At 43.1% G+C, this 19968-nt stretch overlaps 1 protein-coding gene across 4 annotated transcripts in view; it reads right to left on the bottom strand.

Moving 5' to 3' along the window:
- Positions 1-19968, bottom strand: part of NOS1AP (nitric oxide synthase 1 adaptor protein) — a 299267-nt gene that overhangs the window by 64746 nt on the left and 214553 nt on the right. For 3 of the 4 annotated variants that reach the window (XM_032291580.1, XM_032291582.1, XM_032291583.1), the window contains 2 exons: positions 17849-17941; positions 3871-3944 (listed from right to left, as the gene is read on the bottom strand). In XM_032291580.1, coding sequence (XP_032147471.1) covers positions 3871-3944; positions 17849-17941 — 167 coding nt within the window. The remainder of the gene's footprint in view (positions 1-3870; positions 3945-17848; positions 17942-19968) is intronic. The other variant, XM_032291581.1, reaches the window with a different exon arrangement.

A 19968-nucleotide genomic window follows, 5' to 3' on the forward strand; every position in this document is an offset into this window, starting at 1 on the left:
TGCTTTCTGTTTTCTCTGTAACTGGGGCCAGCTCTGACATAGGCAATCCAGTGAATTTCTCTGCCATCAGTAGCTGTAGTCACACTATCTGCATTAATGTCTAAAGGGCATCTTGGGAAGGGGTCTACCTTCCAAGTTTGTGCTGCCTTGGGTACTCTCCTCTTTACACCTTCTAGGTACTCTTTTATTATATTTTAATGGTACTTCGTAATAAATGTCTTCTGTTTACATCACTATGTGGTTTCTGTCTCCTGACTGCACCCAGGCTGATATGCCAGTGTTCCCCTAGTGCCTGGCACAATGAACAACAAAACACATTACCTCCCCATGCAGCCCTTCTTCCCTTCTCTCGTTAGCCCTGAATAATTTATCTTTTACTTGCTTAAAATCAAAACACTGATCAATGTAGGAAGCCAAAGTTGGAATAGACTTCTAATTCTTAATCATGTCACTATTTGGATGTTAATTGATGCCATTTTTGGAGACTGGCTGGAACTCCTAATAGAGACTTTACCTAATTTGATCATTTAAACTAATAACTGGAGAGTTACTTCCATTCTGGCTCCTAAAGACTTGAGGTCAGATTAATTTACTTCCACTAGTTTTAAACAAGATTTTTGTTTGTTAGTCTAGTCACTCATTTCAAGGAACATAAACAGCCTAGGGACTAATTTAGCCAAATATGTTAATTCCATCAGTGTCCACCAATAAGACTAGGACAGGGGATGCTAAGGCAGGAAAACTGAAACTCAGAAGCACAGTGACTTCCATAACAGTACAACTACTCCAATACTATTTAGTTAATTTTTTTCTAGGAAGCATGCCCTTGAAGCCAGAAACAGTAGAAAAAGCAGATTAAGAAAGAAAAGGAAATCCAAAATAAATAAAAGAGAAAAACACAAAGTCTCTATTTTCCAGGCCTACCACTGTTGTATTCAACAGCCTTATCAGTGACTTGGATAAAACTATTCTTTTTTTTTTTTCTTTGAGACAAAGTCTTACTCTATTGCCCAGGTTGGAGTACACTGGCGTGATCTTGGCTCACTGCAGCCTCTGCCCCCCTGGTCCAAGCAATTATCCTGCCTCAGCCTCCTGAGTAGCTGGAATTATAGTCATCTGCCACCACGCCTGGCTAATTTTTGTATTTTGCAATAAGCCATGATTACACCACTGATACTCCAGCCTGGGTGACAGCAAGACCCTGACTCAAAACAAACAAAAAAATGATATTTAATATTAGTCATTAGGAAAATATAAATTAAAACCACAATGAGATATGAATAAACACATATTTGAAGGGCTAAAATTAAAAGGACTGACAATACCGGATACTGGCAGATATGGAGAAATTGGGACTCTTGTACACCACTGGTAGTATCCCTTTAGAAAGCAATCTAGCAATTTTTTAAAAAGTTAAATGTATACCTACCATATGACATTATGAACATTTGATAGTCATGGCCCAAAACTGAAAACCACCAAAAACATTCACGAACACATGAATGGCTAGGCAAGCTGTGATATACCCACACAACAGATCACTGTTCTGTAATAAAAAGGGATGAACTGCTGATACATGCAATGACAAGGAATGAATTTCAAAATAAATTATGCTGAGTAAAAGAAGCCAGCTCCCCCCAAAAAAGATAATATACTGTTGATTCTATTTATACAAAATTCTAGAGGATGCAAACTCATCAATAAGAGAAAGGATATCAGTGGTAGCTTGGGAATGTGGGAACTGAGGTTGGGGATGAGGTAGTGGAGGGATGGGGAGGGAAGGGTTACAAAAAAAGCACAAGGAAACTTGTGGGGTGATAGATATAGGCACTGTCTTGAGTGAGATTTATTCACCAAATTATTTACCTTTAAATACATTTGATTTTTGCATGCTAGTTATACCTCAATGAAGCTGTTAAAAAATAAGCAAAATCAGCAGCTTACTAGGGATATGTGAAAACTTTGGGGAAAGTCCTTTCTTTCAACCAGCAAAAGGCAGAACTCAAACTTATGATCAGCATCCATAAGGAGGTCACTTTTTTCCTTACATGGTGCTAGCATTAAAAAAATAAAGCCAAGAAACTCTTCCTTTTACAAAATGCATAACATAGAGACCTGCCCATTCACATTCTTCAAGCCAACTTATAATGCAATCTGTTTCTTAAAGCCTTTTCTCATCACTCAAGTAGAAGGTAATTGTTCCCTTCGGTGAATCACCATAACACTTATGTTAATTTTCAGATATTAATTCAATGCATTTATCCATCCACCATTGCATATGTATTAAGTGCTTCATTTGGGCCAGACACAAGCTTGGCGCTAGATATACAAAAGTGAGCAGAAGGGCGTAGATTTTCCCCTCAAGAACGTAACAGGCTACTGGCAAAAAATTGACATTTATTTTTTAAAAAAATAACAAAACACTATAACAAGTATTTAAAAAAAAACACATTAGTACTACAAGAACATAGAAGAAGAAATTCATTTTGTCAGACATACTATCTTATACCTCAGTGACATGTCCGTTTCCTACTAGTTTAAAACTCCCTGAGAACAAGGGACTGCAACTCATTTAGTTTAGTAATCTACGAAATTAACTAGCACAATACCTGCCATGAGTATTTCACACCTGCATATTTGTTTGAATGAGTGGACATTCCATTTCACAAACATCTGCTCTTTAAAAGGCAGGGCCACCATGCTGCCAACTTCACACATTGAGTTCCAGCCCTTATCCACTTTGCTGACAAAGGCATGGCAATAATTTGAGAGCAGACAAAATCAAAACCTAAATCTAGATCTCCAAATTCCTAAATGAATGGCCATTCTCCCAGTGAGGAAAACAGGAAGGAGGTGGGGCTTGGTCTGCAGAGATCCAGGACACAAGAATGACACCCATGACTCAAGCTTCTGCCATGACTCCTGGGAGAGCGTGGCTTTCTACATGTTCTTGCTATCTGATATTCTTCTGCCCAGGACAATACACATGGATGGCAGCCATCCAATCTCTAGAAGAATCATACCAGTATTCTTGTAAAAGCAATTTCTGGGTGTGTGTCAGTTCGGTCTGCTAAAATAAAATACCAGAAATTGGCTGGCTTATAAATAACCGTTTATTTTTCACAGTCCTGGAGGCTGGGAAGTTTAAGATTAAGATGCTGGCAGATTCAGCGTCTAGTGAGGGCCTGCATTCTAGCTGTGTCCTCCCATAGGGGAAGGACACCATCGTGAGGCTAGCTAGTTTTCTGGGGCCTCTTTTTATAATATAAGGTCACTAATCCCAAACATGAGGGCCCTACCCTCATGACTTCATCACCTCCAAAGGTCTCAGCTCCTCATACCATCATCTTGGGGGTTAGGATTTCAACATACAAATTTTGGGGAGACAAAAACATTCAGACCTGGAGATACATTTCTGACTTTTGATTTCCTGCATGCTCACAAAGCTCTTATACTATGCTTAATTTCTGTGGGCAGAGAGGTGAAAGAGATAACTCTGGGAAATTGTTAGCATAGGGAGATGGAATAACCTAGTTTTCTTATTTTGATCAATATATATGCAATTATAGAATTTCAGTCAGGACAACACCAGCACAAATTTAAAAGGTCTCCAATTACAACCGAGAGGTTTAAATTAAACATCAAGCAGAAATCTTCCACAGCTTCCTTAATGCAATCAAGCATGACCAGAATGATAAGGCAGATTTACATCTTGTATTCACATCTAACAGAGGCAACAGGTCTCAGAAGAGAAAAGCATAGAAGATTATTTAAATTTGCCTGGATCCACCATCCTGACAGGTGGCTCTAGGAGAGGGCAGGGGGACTCTGGGGCTCAGTAATATCTTGGGCGCTGGACTGGGCTCTTACCTGTAGATGGGGTCCTGCATCACCAGCATCTTGCTCTCATCCCATGTCCATTCCTTTTTCTGCAATAAAAGAAGCTGTAAATGAATAAGTTAGGCTTGTCCTCAGTACAGAACCAGGGCACACACTGAGCTATGAATACTTATGCAAACACACAAATTTTGCTCCTGACCTGACTTTTTCCCTCTAAGAGGCCTGGAGTTGATTGCTCCAAAAGGACGAGTGGAAAATGTCAAGTGTCTAGTCTGATCAGTTTTCTCCAAGCACTTTAGGAGAGTGTCTCTCCAGGCTCAGAGGGTAGGCAGGAGCCAAGAAGGCCTCAGGAAACACAGGGAGTGAAGTGGGGGTGGTAGTGTGGAGCTCCAGACAAGCCAGATAAGTTAATTGGTACATTTGCAGAGTGACCCCTAAAAGGCTATTCATTGTAAACCTAACTTACAGTGAACAGAAAAGAGACCCTCTAAGTTGGGGATGAGGAGCTGGAGGAGAATGGATTCAATCGCAGTGCTTGCTGAGGTGAGAAGCACCTCAGTGCCTCAGTGTTGGGGGACATTAGGGTCAGCAGCCAACTACACCCCCTCAGGTCTGACCTGCAGGTGCAGGGACAGAGAATCCTGCTCTATCCTTTGTCAGAGAGACTGCTGTGCAGGAAAACTGGGGAAGAACACATTCGTCTATGAAAGAAGGACTCAAGAGAGGAGAAAGGGTAAGGAGTACTGTATACAGTGGATTAATTGAATGCCTTTAGCTATATGGATTTCTCAGCACAGGGTGGCCGCTGTCTAAACATGCTGGGCTTTGGAGGTTGTTAGGCCTCTACCAGGGACTGGGGGAAATCATGTCCAGGCTCCTACAGTGACATTAGGAAAAAGCATTGTCAGCAGCTTTACCCAAACACATTATTACACATACACGTGTGTGCACACACATACATTAATACATCATTTAATCCCTGAATTTTTATTCAATACCAATACCATCCATAGAGATGGATTTTAGACTGGTTTAAAAATATCCAATATCAAACACTGTTTTATAGACAACAAAACTTCAGTTACATCCAAAAACTAAATTTTTTCTTTAAAAAGATACCTTCCTATAATTGCTACTGACTACCCTATAAAAATTTTAATATGTGAATGACCTATATGGAGCAACACAGAAGAAGGAGACTAATTTCTTTTCCAAGTAAGAATCCCTTCAAATATATATAAATACAGCAAGTCCAGATTATCTTTATACTAAATAATCCCAGGTTTTGTAAATATCCCTCACTAGACAAGTTTTCCAGACTACCTGCTACCATAGTTGATTTTCTTGGTATGTATTCTTCTTATCAGTATTCCCCCAAAAAACCTGGTAAAATGAACCAGATCCCTGATCAGCATGGTGTAGAGAAACAGCCTTTTAATGTTCCAGCCATGACACTTCCTCTAACCAACAAAGATTGGTTTATAGCACTTTTTTTAATGACCTCATAATGAGCACACATTAGGCTGGTTTCCAACTGATGCATTGAAATTTTTCAGTTAAAGCCCAAATATCAGCATGCCTATTGTAATCATCCAGTATCATTGTTCTCCATAGTGGTCCTTCATACAGCAAAATATCATAATATGCTCAAAAGATGATTTGATCTCAGGGCAAAATCTTTACGACATAAATATTAAATTAAGCCACATCTATCGCCATGACCACATATTCTACCTGCACTATTAATTCAATGCAGTTAGCAAAGCAGTATTTGTAAAGCTGTGGAGTCCATCTATTGAGTTTATTTTAGCTACTGTATTTTTCAGTTCTAAGATCCCTATTTGGTTATTTCTTCTTTTTCTTTGCCAAGATTCTACTTTTTCATTTGTTTTAAAAGTTTTTGCAGCTGCTCATGGAAGCATGTTTGTGATGGCCCCTCAAAATCTTCGTCAGATAATTCTAACATCTCTGTTATCTGGGGGTTAGCACCAATTGATTGTCTTTTTTTTTTTCACGGAGTTGATATTTTCCTCATTCCTGGTATGGTGAGTGATTTTCAATTGAAGCCTAGACATTTAAGAGTCCAGATGTTATTTAAACTTTCTGCATTCACTGTCTTACTGTGACACTAAACAGGGGAGCATGTAGGATGCCACCTGATTACCCCCAGGAGGGAGTTAAGGCCAGGTTCCCACTCAGCCTCTGCTGATACACAGGGGAAAACAGGCTCCTTATTACTGCTGGGTGTGGGTGGGCATTCTAGGTCCCCACTGGGCTTCCAGTGACACCACCGTGGTTTGTGGGGATAGGAGTGCCTTGGAGTTCCCACATGGCATCTGTTGACAACATGCACAGAGTGGCTTCATGACTGCAGGTCACTGGTGGAAGGGTAGCTTCTCCACAGACACCACCTGGGAAACAGGAGCGAGAGGGTGGTGTGGGACACTCATTACCAGCTGGCAGGGATGAAGGGCCTGGTACCTTTCTCAGCCTCCTGTGGCACCACCTGGAGGGGCATTGGGGCACCTCATTACAGCCCAGCAAGGGTGGAAGCCTGGGCTCCGGCTCAGCCATGGGGACCTGGGTGGTGGTGAGGCCGGTCTTCCATGGATTGTTTGTCTGGAGGAGAATGGTTATTGTGGACAGTTTTCTGCCTTGTTATACTGCCCCTTTTCTCCTCTTTGGCTGGAGAGTGCAGGCTTTTATTGGGGCTTTGATGTCTGTTCCCACTGGCATGCATGAGTTGCCAACTTCTTCAGCTCTGTATCTGGGATATATGAGGTGAAAAGAAACCCAGGGAATTGACAACTATGTAATTTGTGGATCCCTATGTTCCTAGCCAGACTGTGCTCTCTCTGCCTCTCAGAATCTTCTGATGTTTATTTTATATGTAATGTCTAGGGTTTTCTGCTGTACTTAGCAGGAGGAATAGGGTAAAGTGCATCTACTTGGTCTTCCCAGAAGCAAAAGTCCGGTTCCTATATCTACCATGTTTTTTTTTTTTTTCTTTTTTGAGACGGAGTTTCACTCTTGTTACCCAGGCTGGAGTGCAATGGCGCGATCTCACCTCACCGCAACCTCTGCCTCCTGGGTTCAGGCAATTCTCCTGCCTCAGCCTCCTGAGTAGCTGGGATTACAGGCACGCGCCACCATGCCCAGCTAATTTTTTGTATTTTTAGTAGAGACGGGGTTTCACCATGTTGACCAGGATGGTCTCGATCTCTTGACCTCGTGATCCACCCGCCTCGGCCTCCCAAAGTGCTGGGATTACAGGCTTGAGCCACTGTGCCCGGCCTACCATGTTTTTTTAAAACTACAGTTGCCTTGGCTCCACCTCTTAAGAGACATGAATACAGTGGGTTGGAGGTGAGGCCCCACAATCTGTAGCTTTAACAAACATTTCAAGTGGTTCTGATGTGACCGTAGGGTTGACAGCCACTGCTATACACCAAAGAAAGGTTGGACTTAAATCCTCAACCACAGGGTCTCTTTCACACACCACATACTCCTCTGGAGTCTCAGGCCTGGCAAAGGAAGGTCCCCTTACATTTCAAAGACAGTCAACTGACCATTGTCTCATTAATCACTGTTTCAGGCCAGGGTCCACTTCAGCGTACTTAGGAAGTGGCTGCCGTGGCTTAAACACTTGGTGAGGCATCCACAGACGTGCTATGCTCCTGAGGGAATGCATCTTCCGTTCTCTCACGTTCTTACCATCAGGACAGTCTGCTCCTAACAGTCCCTGCAGCTCTGCTGTGATTTTCAAAGTGACTGAGAGGAGCCAATGACCCAATACACTAAAGAGGCTGGGAAACTCCATGACACAGCCACATGCCCTGTGCCCTTCTGAGGAAAGCAGCCCCAAAGAGGGTCTGAATGGTGCATGCTGCATGTGTCTGAGGAGGCCAACTGTGCAAACCTGGCCATGCCTGTCCGGGGTCAGGATCACCACCTGACTGACCATGCGGAGCCAGCAAGGGGCTGGCATTCAATCACCCAATCACTGAGCTCTAGGGTAAAAAGACCCAACTCCACCCAATCGAATCCTCTCTTTGGGAAATATCAAATCCTAAATGGAGTCTAGGCTGAGCCCCAGTCACGGTGGACAGTTTTTGTGACCTGTGACTCTATTTCCACTCACACTAGCTGCAACACTGAGAGAGAAGATGCGTTAGGTGCCAGCTCCTGTTTCCTCCAAGCCTTGCCATGCACCTCCATTATCAAAGCTAACCTGGGCAAGGCTCTTCTCGGCAATTCTACAGAATGCAACTAAGACATTCATTAAAGAAAGAATAATGAGGCAAAATAATACAGAACAACTATTTTCTTTCTCTGGCAGATGAGAATAGGAGGGCAGGGAAACCAGGCTCCCAGGGCCCTTTGTATTAATTTAATAATGAGCATTGGCAGGGTCTACAGAAGCCAAAACATACTTTACTTTTAAAACAGGTCCCATCACCCATATAGAATGTCCTGAGGAGGGGGAAAACCACAAAGATCTTTTTACCTACTTACGTATTTTCCTTTTCTGAAGATCTCATTAAAATCTAGTCATGTCTGTCACTTTAGAGACCTTCATCCTTGGATGAAAAATATTAAATCTATGAAGAAATCAGGAAATCATCAAGAGCTTTTTAACCCAATATCCTCAAGGCCTGAATGATAGTCCAAGAACTTTAGAACTAAAGGGTCTACCTTCACTCCACCTCTTTCAAATAATATCCTGAGGAGTATAGTCTCTCAAGCAAGGTGTTACCCCTTGTTAGTTTCCCAGCCAAGACTAAAAACAAATTCTCCTGATGTTTGGACTAGTGCTGACTCCACTACTCTGGCACAATTCCAAGGCAATGCAATATCATGAACGGCTTCACTGAGAGGGAGGTCCCACTTCACATATCTCACATGACTTTATGATTATCACTAATGTCTTGATTCAAGAACAATTTGATTCTTCCCCTCTCCTGGTCTGAAATTGTTTCTCTTATTGCCTCTATTTTGCAAGTATTTTAAAGAAAAAAACAAAACAATACAAACAAACCAGCCCTTCCTCACTTTTCTATATGGAAATACTCTTCTAAGCAAAAACAATTAGAAAAAAAAAAATTTGAAACAAGAGAAGGAAAATAGGAAGAAAAACGAATTTCCCAGACCTATGGGATTATAAATCAAAGTTGGCTTCAAACATAGACAGGACAGAGTTGTATTACTGAACAATAACTATAGCCAAACTCAGTTTAACTGTTTCCAGAAAACCTCATAGCTCTAAGCTACACTTGAAGTCTTTTTTTTCTTTATTTTTTTTAAATGCTTGAAAATAAAGACTTGGAGTCTTGGTAGCTGTGATTTCAGTTTTGCTACTCACTGTCCAGGATCAGCTGTGGTCTCCATGATATGCCGGGAAGTGAGGACATTTTCAGTACAGATGGGAGTGGAAGGAAGGAGGATGGGAAAGAGAGGTGGAAGGGAGGGGACACACACCTCTAAAGGTGTCAGCACCTCTCTGAGTACCTTCTGGGGTAAGAAGGCCTTTCACAGCCTTATTTACAGCAAACAGCCCAGGGAACCAGCAGGACTGGGTACCAGCGGGGCTTGTCTTCAGCCTCCTTCCACTGCGAGTCCAGGCTCAGGCAGGGTCCCCACTAGAGCACGAGCACTAACAGCAGCAGCAGCAGCGGTGGCGAGGCCAATATGCTCAGTGCTCAAGGAGACAGAGATCTGCCTCTTCACTCACTCCAGAAATAAAGCAAATGGAGAAAAAATTGTGAGTGGGGAGGGAGTGCCTGGTGGAGCAGATTAATTAGCCCTAGGGGCAACTGCCTGGCATTCTGCCATGCCCCAACTCTGTATGTGGATATGTGTAACTCCTTTCTCTTACTCCTGTCTCCTCCATGCCTGCCAAGGACACCCATGGCACTGCTGAGCCTTTTAGGAGGCCTCCAAACAAGAGTTTATTAACTTGTCTCTCTGTGCCACCTCCTCTCTTCCCCTCTTCTCTTTGTTCATAAATTCCTTATTCCAGGGTATTCTTAAAAGTCAGTGAGACAGAAGGAATAGCTCAACTTTAAGGAAGCTTCCACTTCATATATTGGTTAGTAAACATTTTCTGGAGAAAGGAAAGTGTGGTCATAGAGTGTACACCACAGACCACCAGTCACAGGGAGGTCCACCCAAGGGCCCCCACTGCTGCACTTTGAAATCCATCATTGTGTTGGTCCAGGAGCCATGCTTTCCACAGGCTGCTCCAGCCAGTGACCGAGCATGGAGGGTTACTAAGGCAGGTATGTCCCTAGGAGATGTGGGGTCTTGACAGACAACTTTGACTTTAGGACTCCCTGAAGCCTTGCCAAGCCTTCCTCAAATGGCACTGCAGTCAGGACCCTTTTGCTGACCTTCCTTCCTTCCTTCCTCCCCTCTCTCTTGCACTCAGGGGCAGGCCTCCCTGCAGCCTGACAGCACTTCCAGCCTTTCTCAGATGTTTCCCTCATTTCTCCCACAGGCATTTAACACTGTCTTGGCATCTGCTTCTCAGAGGACCCAGACTAACACAGAAAGTGAGGAGGTGAGAAAGCAAAGATACAGGAAAGTCATCTGTATCTGCTTCACATTTTTCATTCTCATAGTTGATATGGGGAAAAAAGTCCTTTTTTTTTTTTTTTTTTTTGAGACAGAGTCTCACTCTGGCACCAGGCGCCAGGCTGGAGTGCAGTGGCATGACCTCAGCTCACCACAATTTCCGCCTCCCGGGTTCAAGCAATTCTCCTGCCTCAGCCTCCCAAGTAGCTGGGACTACAGGTGCATGCCGCCACACCCAGCTAATTTTTTTGTATTTTTAGTAAGACAGGGTTTCACCATGTTGGCCGGGATGGTCTTGATCTCTTGACCTAGTGATCCACCTGCCTCGGCCTCCCAAAGTCCTCCATTTTTTTTTGAGATGCAGTCTTGCTCTGTCGCCCAGGCTGAAGTGCAGTGGCACAATCTCAGCTCACTGCAGCCTCTGTCTCCTGGATTCAAGCAATTCTCCAGCCTCAGCCTCCTGAGTAGCTGAGATTACAGGTGTATGCCACTAGACCAGGCTAATTTTTGTATATTTAGTAGAGATGGGGTTTCACCAAATTGGTCAGACTGGTCTCAAACTCCTGACCTTGTGCTCTGCCCATCTCAGCCTCCCAAAGCGCTAGGATTAGAGACGTGAGCCACTGTGCCCAGCCCTTTCCTCCATTTAGGGAAAGAACTTCTACATAACACTTTTAGATTACTGATCTCCACATTAAAAAGGAACACTGAGGCTCAGAGAAGTTGACTTATTTCCCTCCAAGGCCACCTAGTCCAGTGATAAATAAAATCCAACTCTTCTACCTGTAGTCCCATGGTCTGCAACTCCAAATGATGAAATCAGTCTTTCACTCTCCAGTGCCAGGAAGTTATTTGCTTTCCACAGAGGAAGGGGATAAAGGGCTTGCTCTGTATGCTTTTGTAAGACCACTGAATGAGGCAAATGCATCTTTGATATAGGACCTTCTCTTTCCTTTATCTGTTGAGTGCAGATGTCAAGTCCTCCATGGAAATTCATAGCCACTTTGTCATTCTAAAAGCTCCTGGCAAGGAATGTTATATGGGAACAGATTTAGTGGTAGGTCTTCCTGGAATGGTGCCAAGAAGAGAAAACAGAGTCAGGAATAATTATCACAGTGGTCTTTTCTCCTTTTGACATGTGGAAATGGATATGGCATCTTTGAAGCCCTTCCCCAGAAATGCTAAAGTAGAGGAGAAATTTGTATTGGCATTCATTTCCTGTCCCTACTGGAAATTATCAGTAGGCATATCACAAAGCCTGCAAGCTTCACCATTACTCATGCAGCATTATTCACACACCTAATAGCAGTGGTGACTTAAAAAAGAAAAAAAAAAAACTTGCAAAGGCCATATAAACTCAGTTTGACAAGCTCTCCAGGCTTCTAGATAGAATGGGATTATACTGAAAATAAAGGTATCTCTCTCCTTCAGGTATAGCCTATGAGTATAGGAACGTGCATTTCAAAATTGAAGAAGTAATAAATCCTCCGATGATGTATACAATTCCTCATAGGCTTGTTTTTAAAGTGGCAGAAAATAGAGAAGGCCAAGAAACACAACATGGTGGAAGGAATACTGGATGAAGTTTCGGGCTTAGATTCACACCCTGGCTGTCAGTAACTACCTGGGTGTCCTAGGGACAGTCACTGGACTTCTCTTATCCTCTGTTGCTACATCTAATCAATTAGAGGATCAGAAAAAATCATTTTTTAAGTCTGCTAAATTCTGGTTCTATAATTCTGAGTGCCTCATTTTCTTACTCAATTCGATCTGAGTTCTGTGTTTCCATAGTAACTAGCACTACTGTTTGGGCAGGAACATCGTTTCCCTGTGATGTAATGCACCATGACAGAGTACAGGTTAGGAGTTAAAGACCCTGGCTTAATTAATTAGTTATTTCCTATGGAGTAGTTTTTATCTAAAGGGGTCCAAAGAGATCAGTACAAACACACAGCAACACAGCAGTGGAAAGAAGCTGCTTGGGATTTAAGAAAGACAAGGTTTGAACCTTGACTTCACCACTGATGGGATCTGAGATTCAGGCAAGTTGCTCAATCTGCTTTTGAACAATGTAAGAATGGTATCTACCTGATAGGACAGTTGTGAAAATTTGTTAAGTGTACAGTGCATCAAACAAGGCCTAGGCAATGGTAGGTACTCAACATCAGAGTTAACTATTACTATTAGCTGTTCTCATTATCACCTTAGTGTGTAATTACTTGCATCAGTTTGCTCCCTCTGGTCTTCTACTTTTCCAAACAGATGAAACAAGATTTGAGGTAAGATATGGTCCCTGCCCGCTAAAGCTAACAGCTTATGGGGGAAAGAGATAAATAACTACAATGCAATCTTATAAGACCTGCAACAAACCTATGCGTGCATTAGTGACAAAGAATAATTTTGCTGGGAAGGGTTCATATATAATATGTTTATATAACCTATGCAGCTCCTTGAACATGGTAGACACACAATGAATATTTGTTAATGGATGAAGCCTTTTTAGAATGTTGCCTTAGGGAATCCCAACGAAGTTACTGGTTCATAAGAGAAACCATGTAAAATGGAAGCCCTTTGGGTTCTTTATTAGAAAAATCCCTTGGATGAGGTTCAAGACTAATCTTTCTTATTCAGGATTCCACTCCCTAGCAAATGGTGCTGTAGTGTGATTCCAGTATTATAATAACTAATCATTATATATACATGGAAAAGATAATTACCTGAGCCTAGATGAGAGTTGAAGAAAATGTACTGATTGAGAGACATCAAAGTACAGCTAATTATCTTAGTAACTGGGTTCACATCACAAATTCAACCTAAGATTCATAAGGAATTTGAAAATCATTATCTGTTGGCATCAGTTCAAGATGACAGCACTTTTAGATACTTGTTATTATAACCGAAAAGATGTTTTTTACATCTCAATGAGAGTTGATTATATTTGGTCACTGCCTACACTAGTATAATGCACCTGAACAACTACAATTAATACTACGGAATTAGCAATTTCTATGCAAGCCTTCCTATGTTTGGTAAAGAATCTCATCCTTTTAAACGGGCAGATTGACAGGAAGAAAAAGAGGGAGAACAATATAATACAAGTAACAAACTAGACTTCATTTGATCCAATTGTTAAGTAGTTATTTTCTCCTAATTTAATGACATTATCACACACAAATAATGTTCAATCATGCAGCTAGTGAACAGCCACAATTACTGAAAACATACTACATGTGTCAGGTGTCCAAGCAAGTGCTGGGCTTACAAAGATGGCTCCTGCCCTTCAAAAGTTCCCTGGAGGGCAGGGACTCCCTATAAACACAGTTCTCAGCCAGGAAACACATCACCATTCACCAGTTACAGACAGTCTGGGAGAGAGAGGAGGCTGGGTGGCTGCCTCAGAGACGTTGACCCTCAAAGGGTCTCCTTCTGCCCTAGAGGGTTGGGAAACAACAACACAGTGATCCACTGAGACTCCAAGGACTGTTTTGTTCTTTGTTTTGAGTCCAGTAGGCTCTCAAAGACCTAAATACATACAGGTGACTCATATATATACACAAACACCAAAAAGCATGGTTCCAGAGCTGGCACAGAGTATTTGAGCTAGAAAAGTTAAAGTGATCACCTAATTGAACTCCCACAAGTTGAAGCTGAGAGAGACAAAATAACATGCTTAAAATCACAGGCCAGGAAGGGTAGGGCCAAGACTGAAACCCGGGTCTTCTCATCTGGGCTAGGGGTTCCTCCCAACCCATCACACTGACCCAGTGAAAATCAACAAGCTAATTATTGAAGGAGAGGGCTATTTAACATTTTTGCCCACTAGCCTGGCACAGGTACCCATGTACAGGCTGTACATGGTACCACTCCCTTAGGGCTGATTACAAGCTATGGCTGTCTCTACACCTACAGCTACCTGGCAAGAGCTCTAGTTCTTAACCTAATCATTATGGTGATTGGTGAAATTTGCCAAGTATTCCATTTCCTTGGAAAAAATTGTGCATTTACATAATGTCATATCTACTACTCTCACCTCTCTCAATTCTGCAAGCAGAGAGAGAGAGAGAAAGTGTGCATGTGTGTGAGTGTGGGGGTAGCACTCAGATACCAGAGAACTATCACATGAGAACAAGAAAACAAAAAGGCTGATTGCTGTTAATGTGCATTTATCTGTCAGAGATAGTGTAAAATGAACCCCATGATTAAAGTCATTATTCAAATCACAGCCATGGCCCTGAAATGGACACTAAGCGTGGGTGCAGGAAACAAGATGGGAGGCTCCCCTTTTCCAAGCCTGGCTTCAGAAGAATCGGATCTAGGAAAGACCTGTTAGACCATCTTTTTTCTGGGCCAGTAGGTGGGTGAAGCCACACTGGAGATTACCCAGGATGTAGTTTCAAAGTGAGTTGCGAGGTCCCAGGTACTCCCTCAGGGAGATGCTACTCCAGCCTGGCTTTAATGTGCTTAGTGGAGCAGGGACGACCTCTCTCCAGGTGATACCTCAGCACACCACTGCCTTTATGTGTTATGTGATCCAACCTCAGTTTTCTCACATGCACAGTGGGGAAGCCACCACATATGGTAAAGATACATGGGAGAGACAGTGAGGTGGGAAGTAGGTCTGTGCCCTAAGGGCAAAACTATGAAGTTGCCCCATGATGGACAATATTAGAGGTGTACGAAGATACCTGAAAGAGACAGAGCAGCCCCTACAACAGTAGGCCTTTAAATTTAACCTAATTGAAAGTAACAGGCTGGGCTCAGTTGCTCACTCCTATAATACTAGCACTTTGGGAGGCTGAGGTGAGTGGATCACCTGAGGTCAGGAGTTCGAGACCACCTGGCCACCATGGTGGGACCCCATCTCTAATAAAAATACAAAAATCAGCTGGGCATGGGGGCAGGCACCAGTAATCACAGCTACTTAGGAGGCTAAGGCAGGAGAATCACTTGAACTGGGGGTGGAGGTTGCAGTGAAGCGAGATCACTCCATTTCACTACAGCCTGGGCAAAAGAGCGAAACTCTGTCTCAAAAAAAAAGAAAAAGAAGAAGAAGAAAGTAAACAAAGATATGTCAGTCAGAAGTGGATGTGTAGTGGGGTGGTGGAAAGATTCTGAGAGAGTCAGCTATGGAACTATAGAAGTCGGAGAGACACAGAAGCAAACCCTGGCAGTCTGTCGGACAGACTCCAGGAAGAGCATCTGCCCAGTAGGGCCACTAGAAAGATTCAGTGGGCCCGTTTATTGTGGAGCCTGAAGCCTGTCATACAATGAGCTGACTGCTCCATTTCTGTGCTCATCCAGCAACCCTCTAATAATTTGCCTTCTCCTATCACTTGCCTCTAGTGGAAAGAAAACATGCTTGTCAGGATAACATGAGTATCTGGTCCAGGAGATTGTTGTATGTCACAGAGCGAATTAAGAAACTCTTGGTTTAGTTCATACATCAGCCTCTTTTGAGCTTTGTCAGTGTGAGTTAGCCTCCTAAGGCTTACAGGTTCGAAACGGATGAGTCTGAACTTCTGACCTGAAAGACTGACAGCTCGGCCCCTGGTGGGCCGCTCAGTGAGAAAACCATCTGTGTGGCTGCTTCTCCCAGGTGACTGGGTGCCATAATGCTGACCAAGAGAAAGGTCCGCAGAGACTGCTGAAGGGCTGGGTGCTGACAGGTGTGAAAGCATCGTGCAGCCTGGAAAGTGCCCACAAACAGCAATCATTTTATAGGCTGTTCCATGAGGGCCCTGAGCTACCAGTCCCCTCACAGGAAGGGCTAAGGAAAGTAATCTTACACAAGTGTCAAAATTAGCCCATTTTTTCCTTCTGAGAATATCTCTTGCTCAATTTCACATTGTTGTCATCCACGACTTCTTTAACTGGGGTCCAGGGGCTTGACAGGCCTCAGCTTGCTTCAGCAACTACCCTGCTCAGGAGCTCCTAGAGAACAATACCCTAAAGACTGTCCCGTGACTATCCACTGTGTGACAGGGGAAGAGGCAAAACACAGGGCCCCAGAGGAAGAACAAGATGGCACCCATGCACATAGTAAAGGTTTATAAAGGCAAAGATATTTAATCCCCTACACTTGTGAATTTTGAAGAAGCTGGTTCTTTATAAACAGTATATCTTTTTTCTACATACTTCCAAGATCATAGCCGTAAAACACTTTCTAAAACTACCAATGAAAGTATTGAGGGAGCATGAAAGAACAAGTTTTGGATTAATATATGAGAGACCTTTGTAACCACCCAGAGAGAAAAGGGGCTGCCTCAGGAAGTAGTAAATTTCCCATCACTACAGGTGTCCAATTATACACTGGACAATCCCCCTTGTAAGGATGTTATAAAGAAGACTTTAGCCCTTGGATTGATATGACAAGTCCCCTTTAAGATCCCTCTCAATTATGTGGTTCTTCAAATTTATGTTGCCTACTATGATGCATTTGTCTCTGCTTCCATGACCTCCACAGTCTCTCCCTCTAGCCCCGAGATTCAAGGTCTGCTTTAAGTCCCATTTGAATTAAGAGCAACTGAGATTTGGAACCAAAAGAAGCTCAAGAGGTCTATATAGGACTGTGATATGATGATACCATCAATACATGTAAAACAAGGGCATCATAAATAAAAAATAAAAGCATCAGCAGAATTGAGAAACAAGGACAAAAAGGACTCCTCACATATCCTCAATCATCAAAACTCTTTTCTGTTTCTTTTTGAAAACACACATCCTCCCACTATACGAATCTAACCTTTCCAAGGGGTTAATGTTACTCTGCCACAACCACATTCAATTAATACAAAACAGACAAGTGTTTAAACAACATATGCTCACTTCCTTGTCTCTCCCCAACTCAGAGGAATGCGCACTGAACGGATCAATCCCCCTGTCTGTCCTCCCACCCTGGCCACACCCTACCATTCTTGCACACAGAGCAATAGCAGTGGCTGGGTCTTGAGGGACTATGTAAATACGGGCTGCAACAGGAGGATGCAAGGACACACAAGGGGGGCTGCATGGTACATGGAGTGGGAATGAAGGTTGCTCTTGAAATCGAAGGGGACAGCTGCTGAGGGAGCCTCCTCTCACTGCCCAATCCCACCGAAGCCTGTTATTCTCACTAAAATTGAAAGTATTTCCTACCATTGAGACTCAAAGGTAAAGGTATGAAAATGGGGAGGGGGTTTAAAGGCATGGAAGACAGGAAGTAACTCCCTGTTACCAGGGGTACCAGGACTGACTGAGCCAACTGGTGACTAGCCTTTGCTCCCACCTCACCCTGTGCTCTGCTGCAGCCTCTCAGCACTGTTGCTGCCCAAAGCAGAAGAGCTTGCCAGATAAGGGAGGGATTCTATCTGGAGGGGGACCCAGAATAAAAAAGGTACCCTATGCCTACCTCCCCTCCTTTCCTCTTTACCTCAGTTTCTGGTTCAGAGCCACTTACCTTTTTCTTCTTCTTCAGAATCACTTTCACTCCATCCACTGAAACCATAATGCTCACTTTCTTCTTCTTGATGTTCTTGGCTTTAAACTCGTACTGCAAGAAAGAAGAAAACAAAAAGAAAGTGCAATCTGATTAGACCAGTGTATCTCCACAGACCTGGCTAGCCCATGCCTGGAAAAGAGGTTCCCAGACAGGTATGGAAAGCAGCTCCTGGGGGTAAGGAATACTTCAGGGGATATAGAAGCAGGTAGATGCCTGCAGGCAGGGCTCAGGCAATCTCTGGGTTAGAAATGGGACTCCAAATAGTCAGTACCACTTCTCAGCCATTAGGCAGGGCCATGGGAATGGACCTCATCTACCCTCATGAGATGAAAACATAGCCTACTTGGAATACCCCATAAACAAAGTCAGAACCTTCCCTCAATAACTCATTCTATCATTTAATGACTTCCACAGTCAGGCAAGTATTCCTAGTTTCTCATCAAAGGCTGCTGAAATGCCATTCCATCCTCAGTGAAGACTAACAGCTGGCACCAATCTTCACACCAAGGTTTTTTATACACTGAAAGATAATTATGAATTCTAAATTATTCTCCACAAGTTTAATTCCAAATTTCCTTTAACTGTGAGTCAGTCTACAAGTCTACCCACAGCCCTGTTAGCCTGAAGATTTTGGCATATCTAGAAAAGATATGGCCTCACAAACCCTATATTTGCTAAATTTTATTTAATTATATTTTTAATTGACAGATAATCATACACATTCACAGGGTACATAGTGACAAGTCCTGTATTTTCAACTCTTATTTGTAGTCCTAGGCAGGGATGCTCTAACCACAGCCCTGCACTGCTGATGGATGTTGGCCTCATCCTCAACCTCAGTCCTTTCTGGTACATTTGCTCATTCATAGCCATCCCTTACACTTGTGCAGTTATTTATATCTGGTGGTATAATTCTACAGCCTCCTCAGTGAACTTCATTTTGAGCACTTCTCCAGTTTATTAAAACCATTTTCATCTGGTTCCCATCTTACTAACACCACCTAGCGAACTTAACTTGCAAGCTCTCTAATCAATCATCTGGGCTATAGAATAAACAACAAGGAACACAAGACTCAAAGCCAACCCACATCTCTTCTCTGGGACCTTTCCCACTCAAGATCTTCTCCTACCATGCTGCCACTCAAGCCTGTAAGAAGGTACCTAGCACCTTGACAGTGCATCTGAAACCTAATTATTTCTACAGTTAGTGTTGATAGGCACGAACCTAATCCATCCTAATGAGATAAAAACATAGCCTGCTGTGGAAATCTCACTAGAAATCTAGAACTTTCTCTTGGATGTGTCTTTTAATATTCTGATGTTACAAACTCAACTCAGAGCTTCCTGCTGTCTTATGTCTATCCTTTTCACTAAAATCTCAGGGATCTTCTATCCCACTGTACAGAGTTATTGTTGATACTTCTTAGCTGTTTGTTTCTACAAGAAACATCCTTGTCTCTACAAGAATATGGCCTTGCTAACTGAGGTAAAAGATCCTTCTTCACATTGTCAGGGCAGTTTCTGGTCACAGCTCATTTGAGCATTCCGGTGACAGCAACCTACATCACTCCCCAGCCTGGTGGTCACTTCCCCACCTCCACTCTACCCTGTCAGCAGCTCTTCTTTTACCAAGAGGCCTTAGAAGAAGAGCAAACCAGAGCAGCAAACACACAGGGACAAAAGGAAACTCTGCTTCAGCCTGGGAACCCCAGGCCAATTAACAGTAAAGAGTAAAGGGACAAGGGGAGGCAGAGAGAGAGATGGAGACAGAGAAGGAGAGGTGCATCTGACAGGATGGGGAGAAGAGTCTTTTTGCACTGGAGTCTGGCTTAGGTAGGACAGGACCTCAGCCATTTAACAAATTCCTCTCTAGGTCAGCAGCCACAAACCAGTGAAGGTTAAAGTTGGTTTGATTGGCATGCACTTGGGGACACGGCTCCCGTTTGCAGTGTGTCACCCTGATTGCAGCATTCTGCTCGGCCGCAGCGCTGGATGAACTCAAATAACCTCTGGGTGGGAGAACCGGCATGACAATCTGCAAGTTGGCTGACTTTGGCCTTGTGCCTACTGGGAGAGGT

This window comes from Sapajus apella, unplaced genomic scaffold (assembly GCF_009761245.1).
Source record: "Sapajus apella isolate SASKATOON/1434 unplaced genomic scaffold, GSC_monkey_1.0 scaffold25, whole genome shotgun sequence".
NCBI lineage: Eukaryota > Metazoa > Chordata > Mammalia > Primates > Cebidae > Sapajus > Sapajus apella.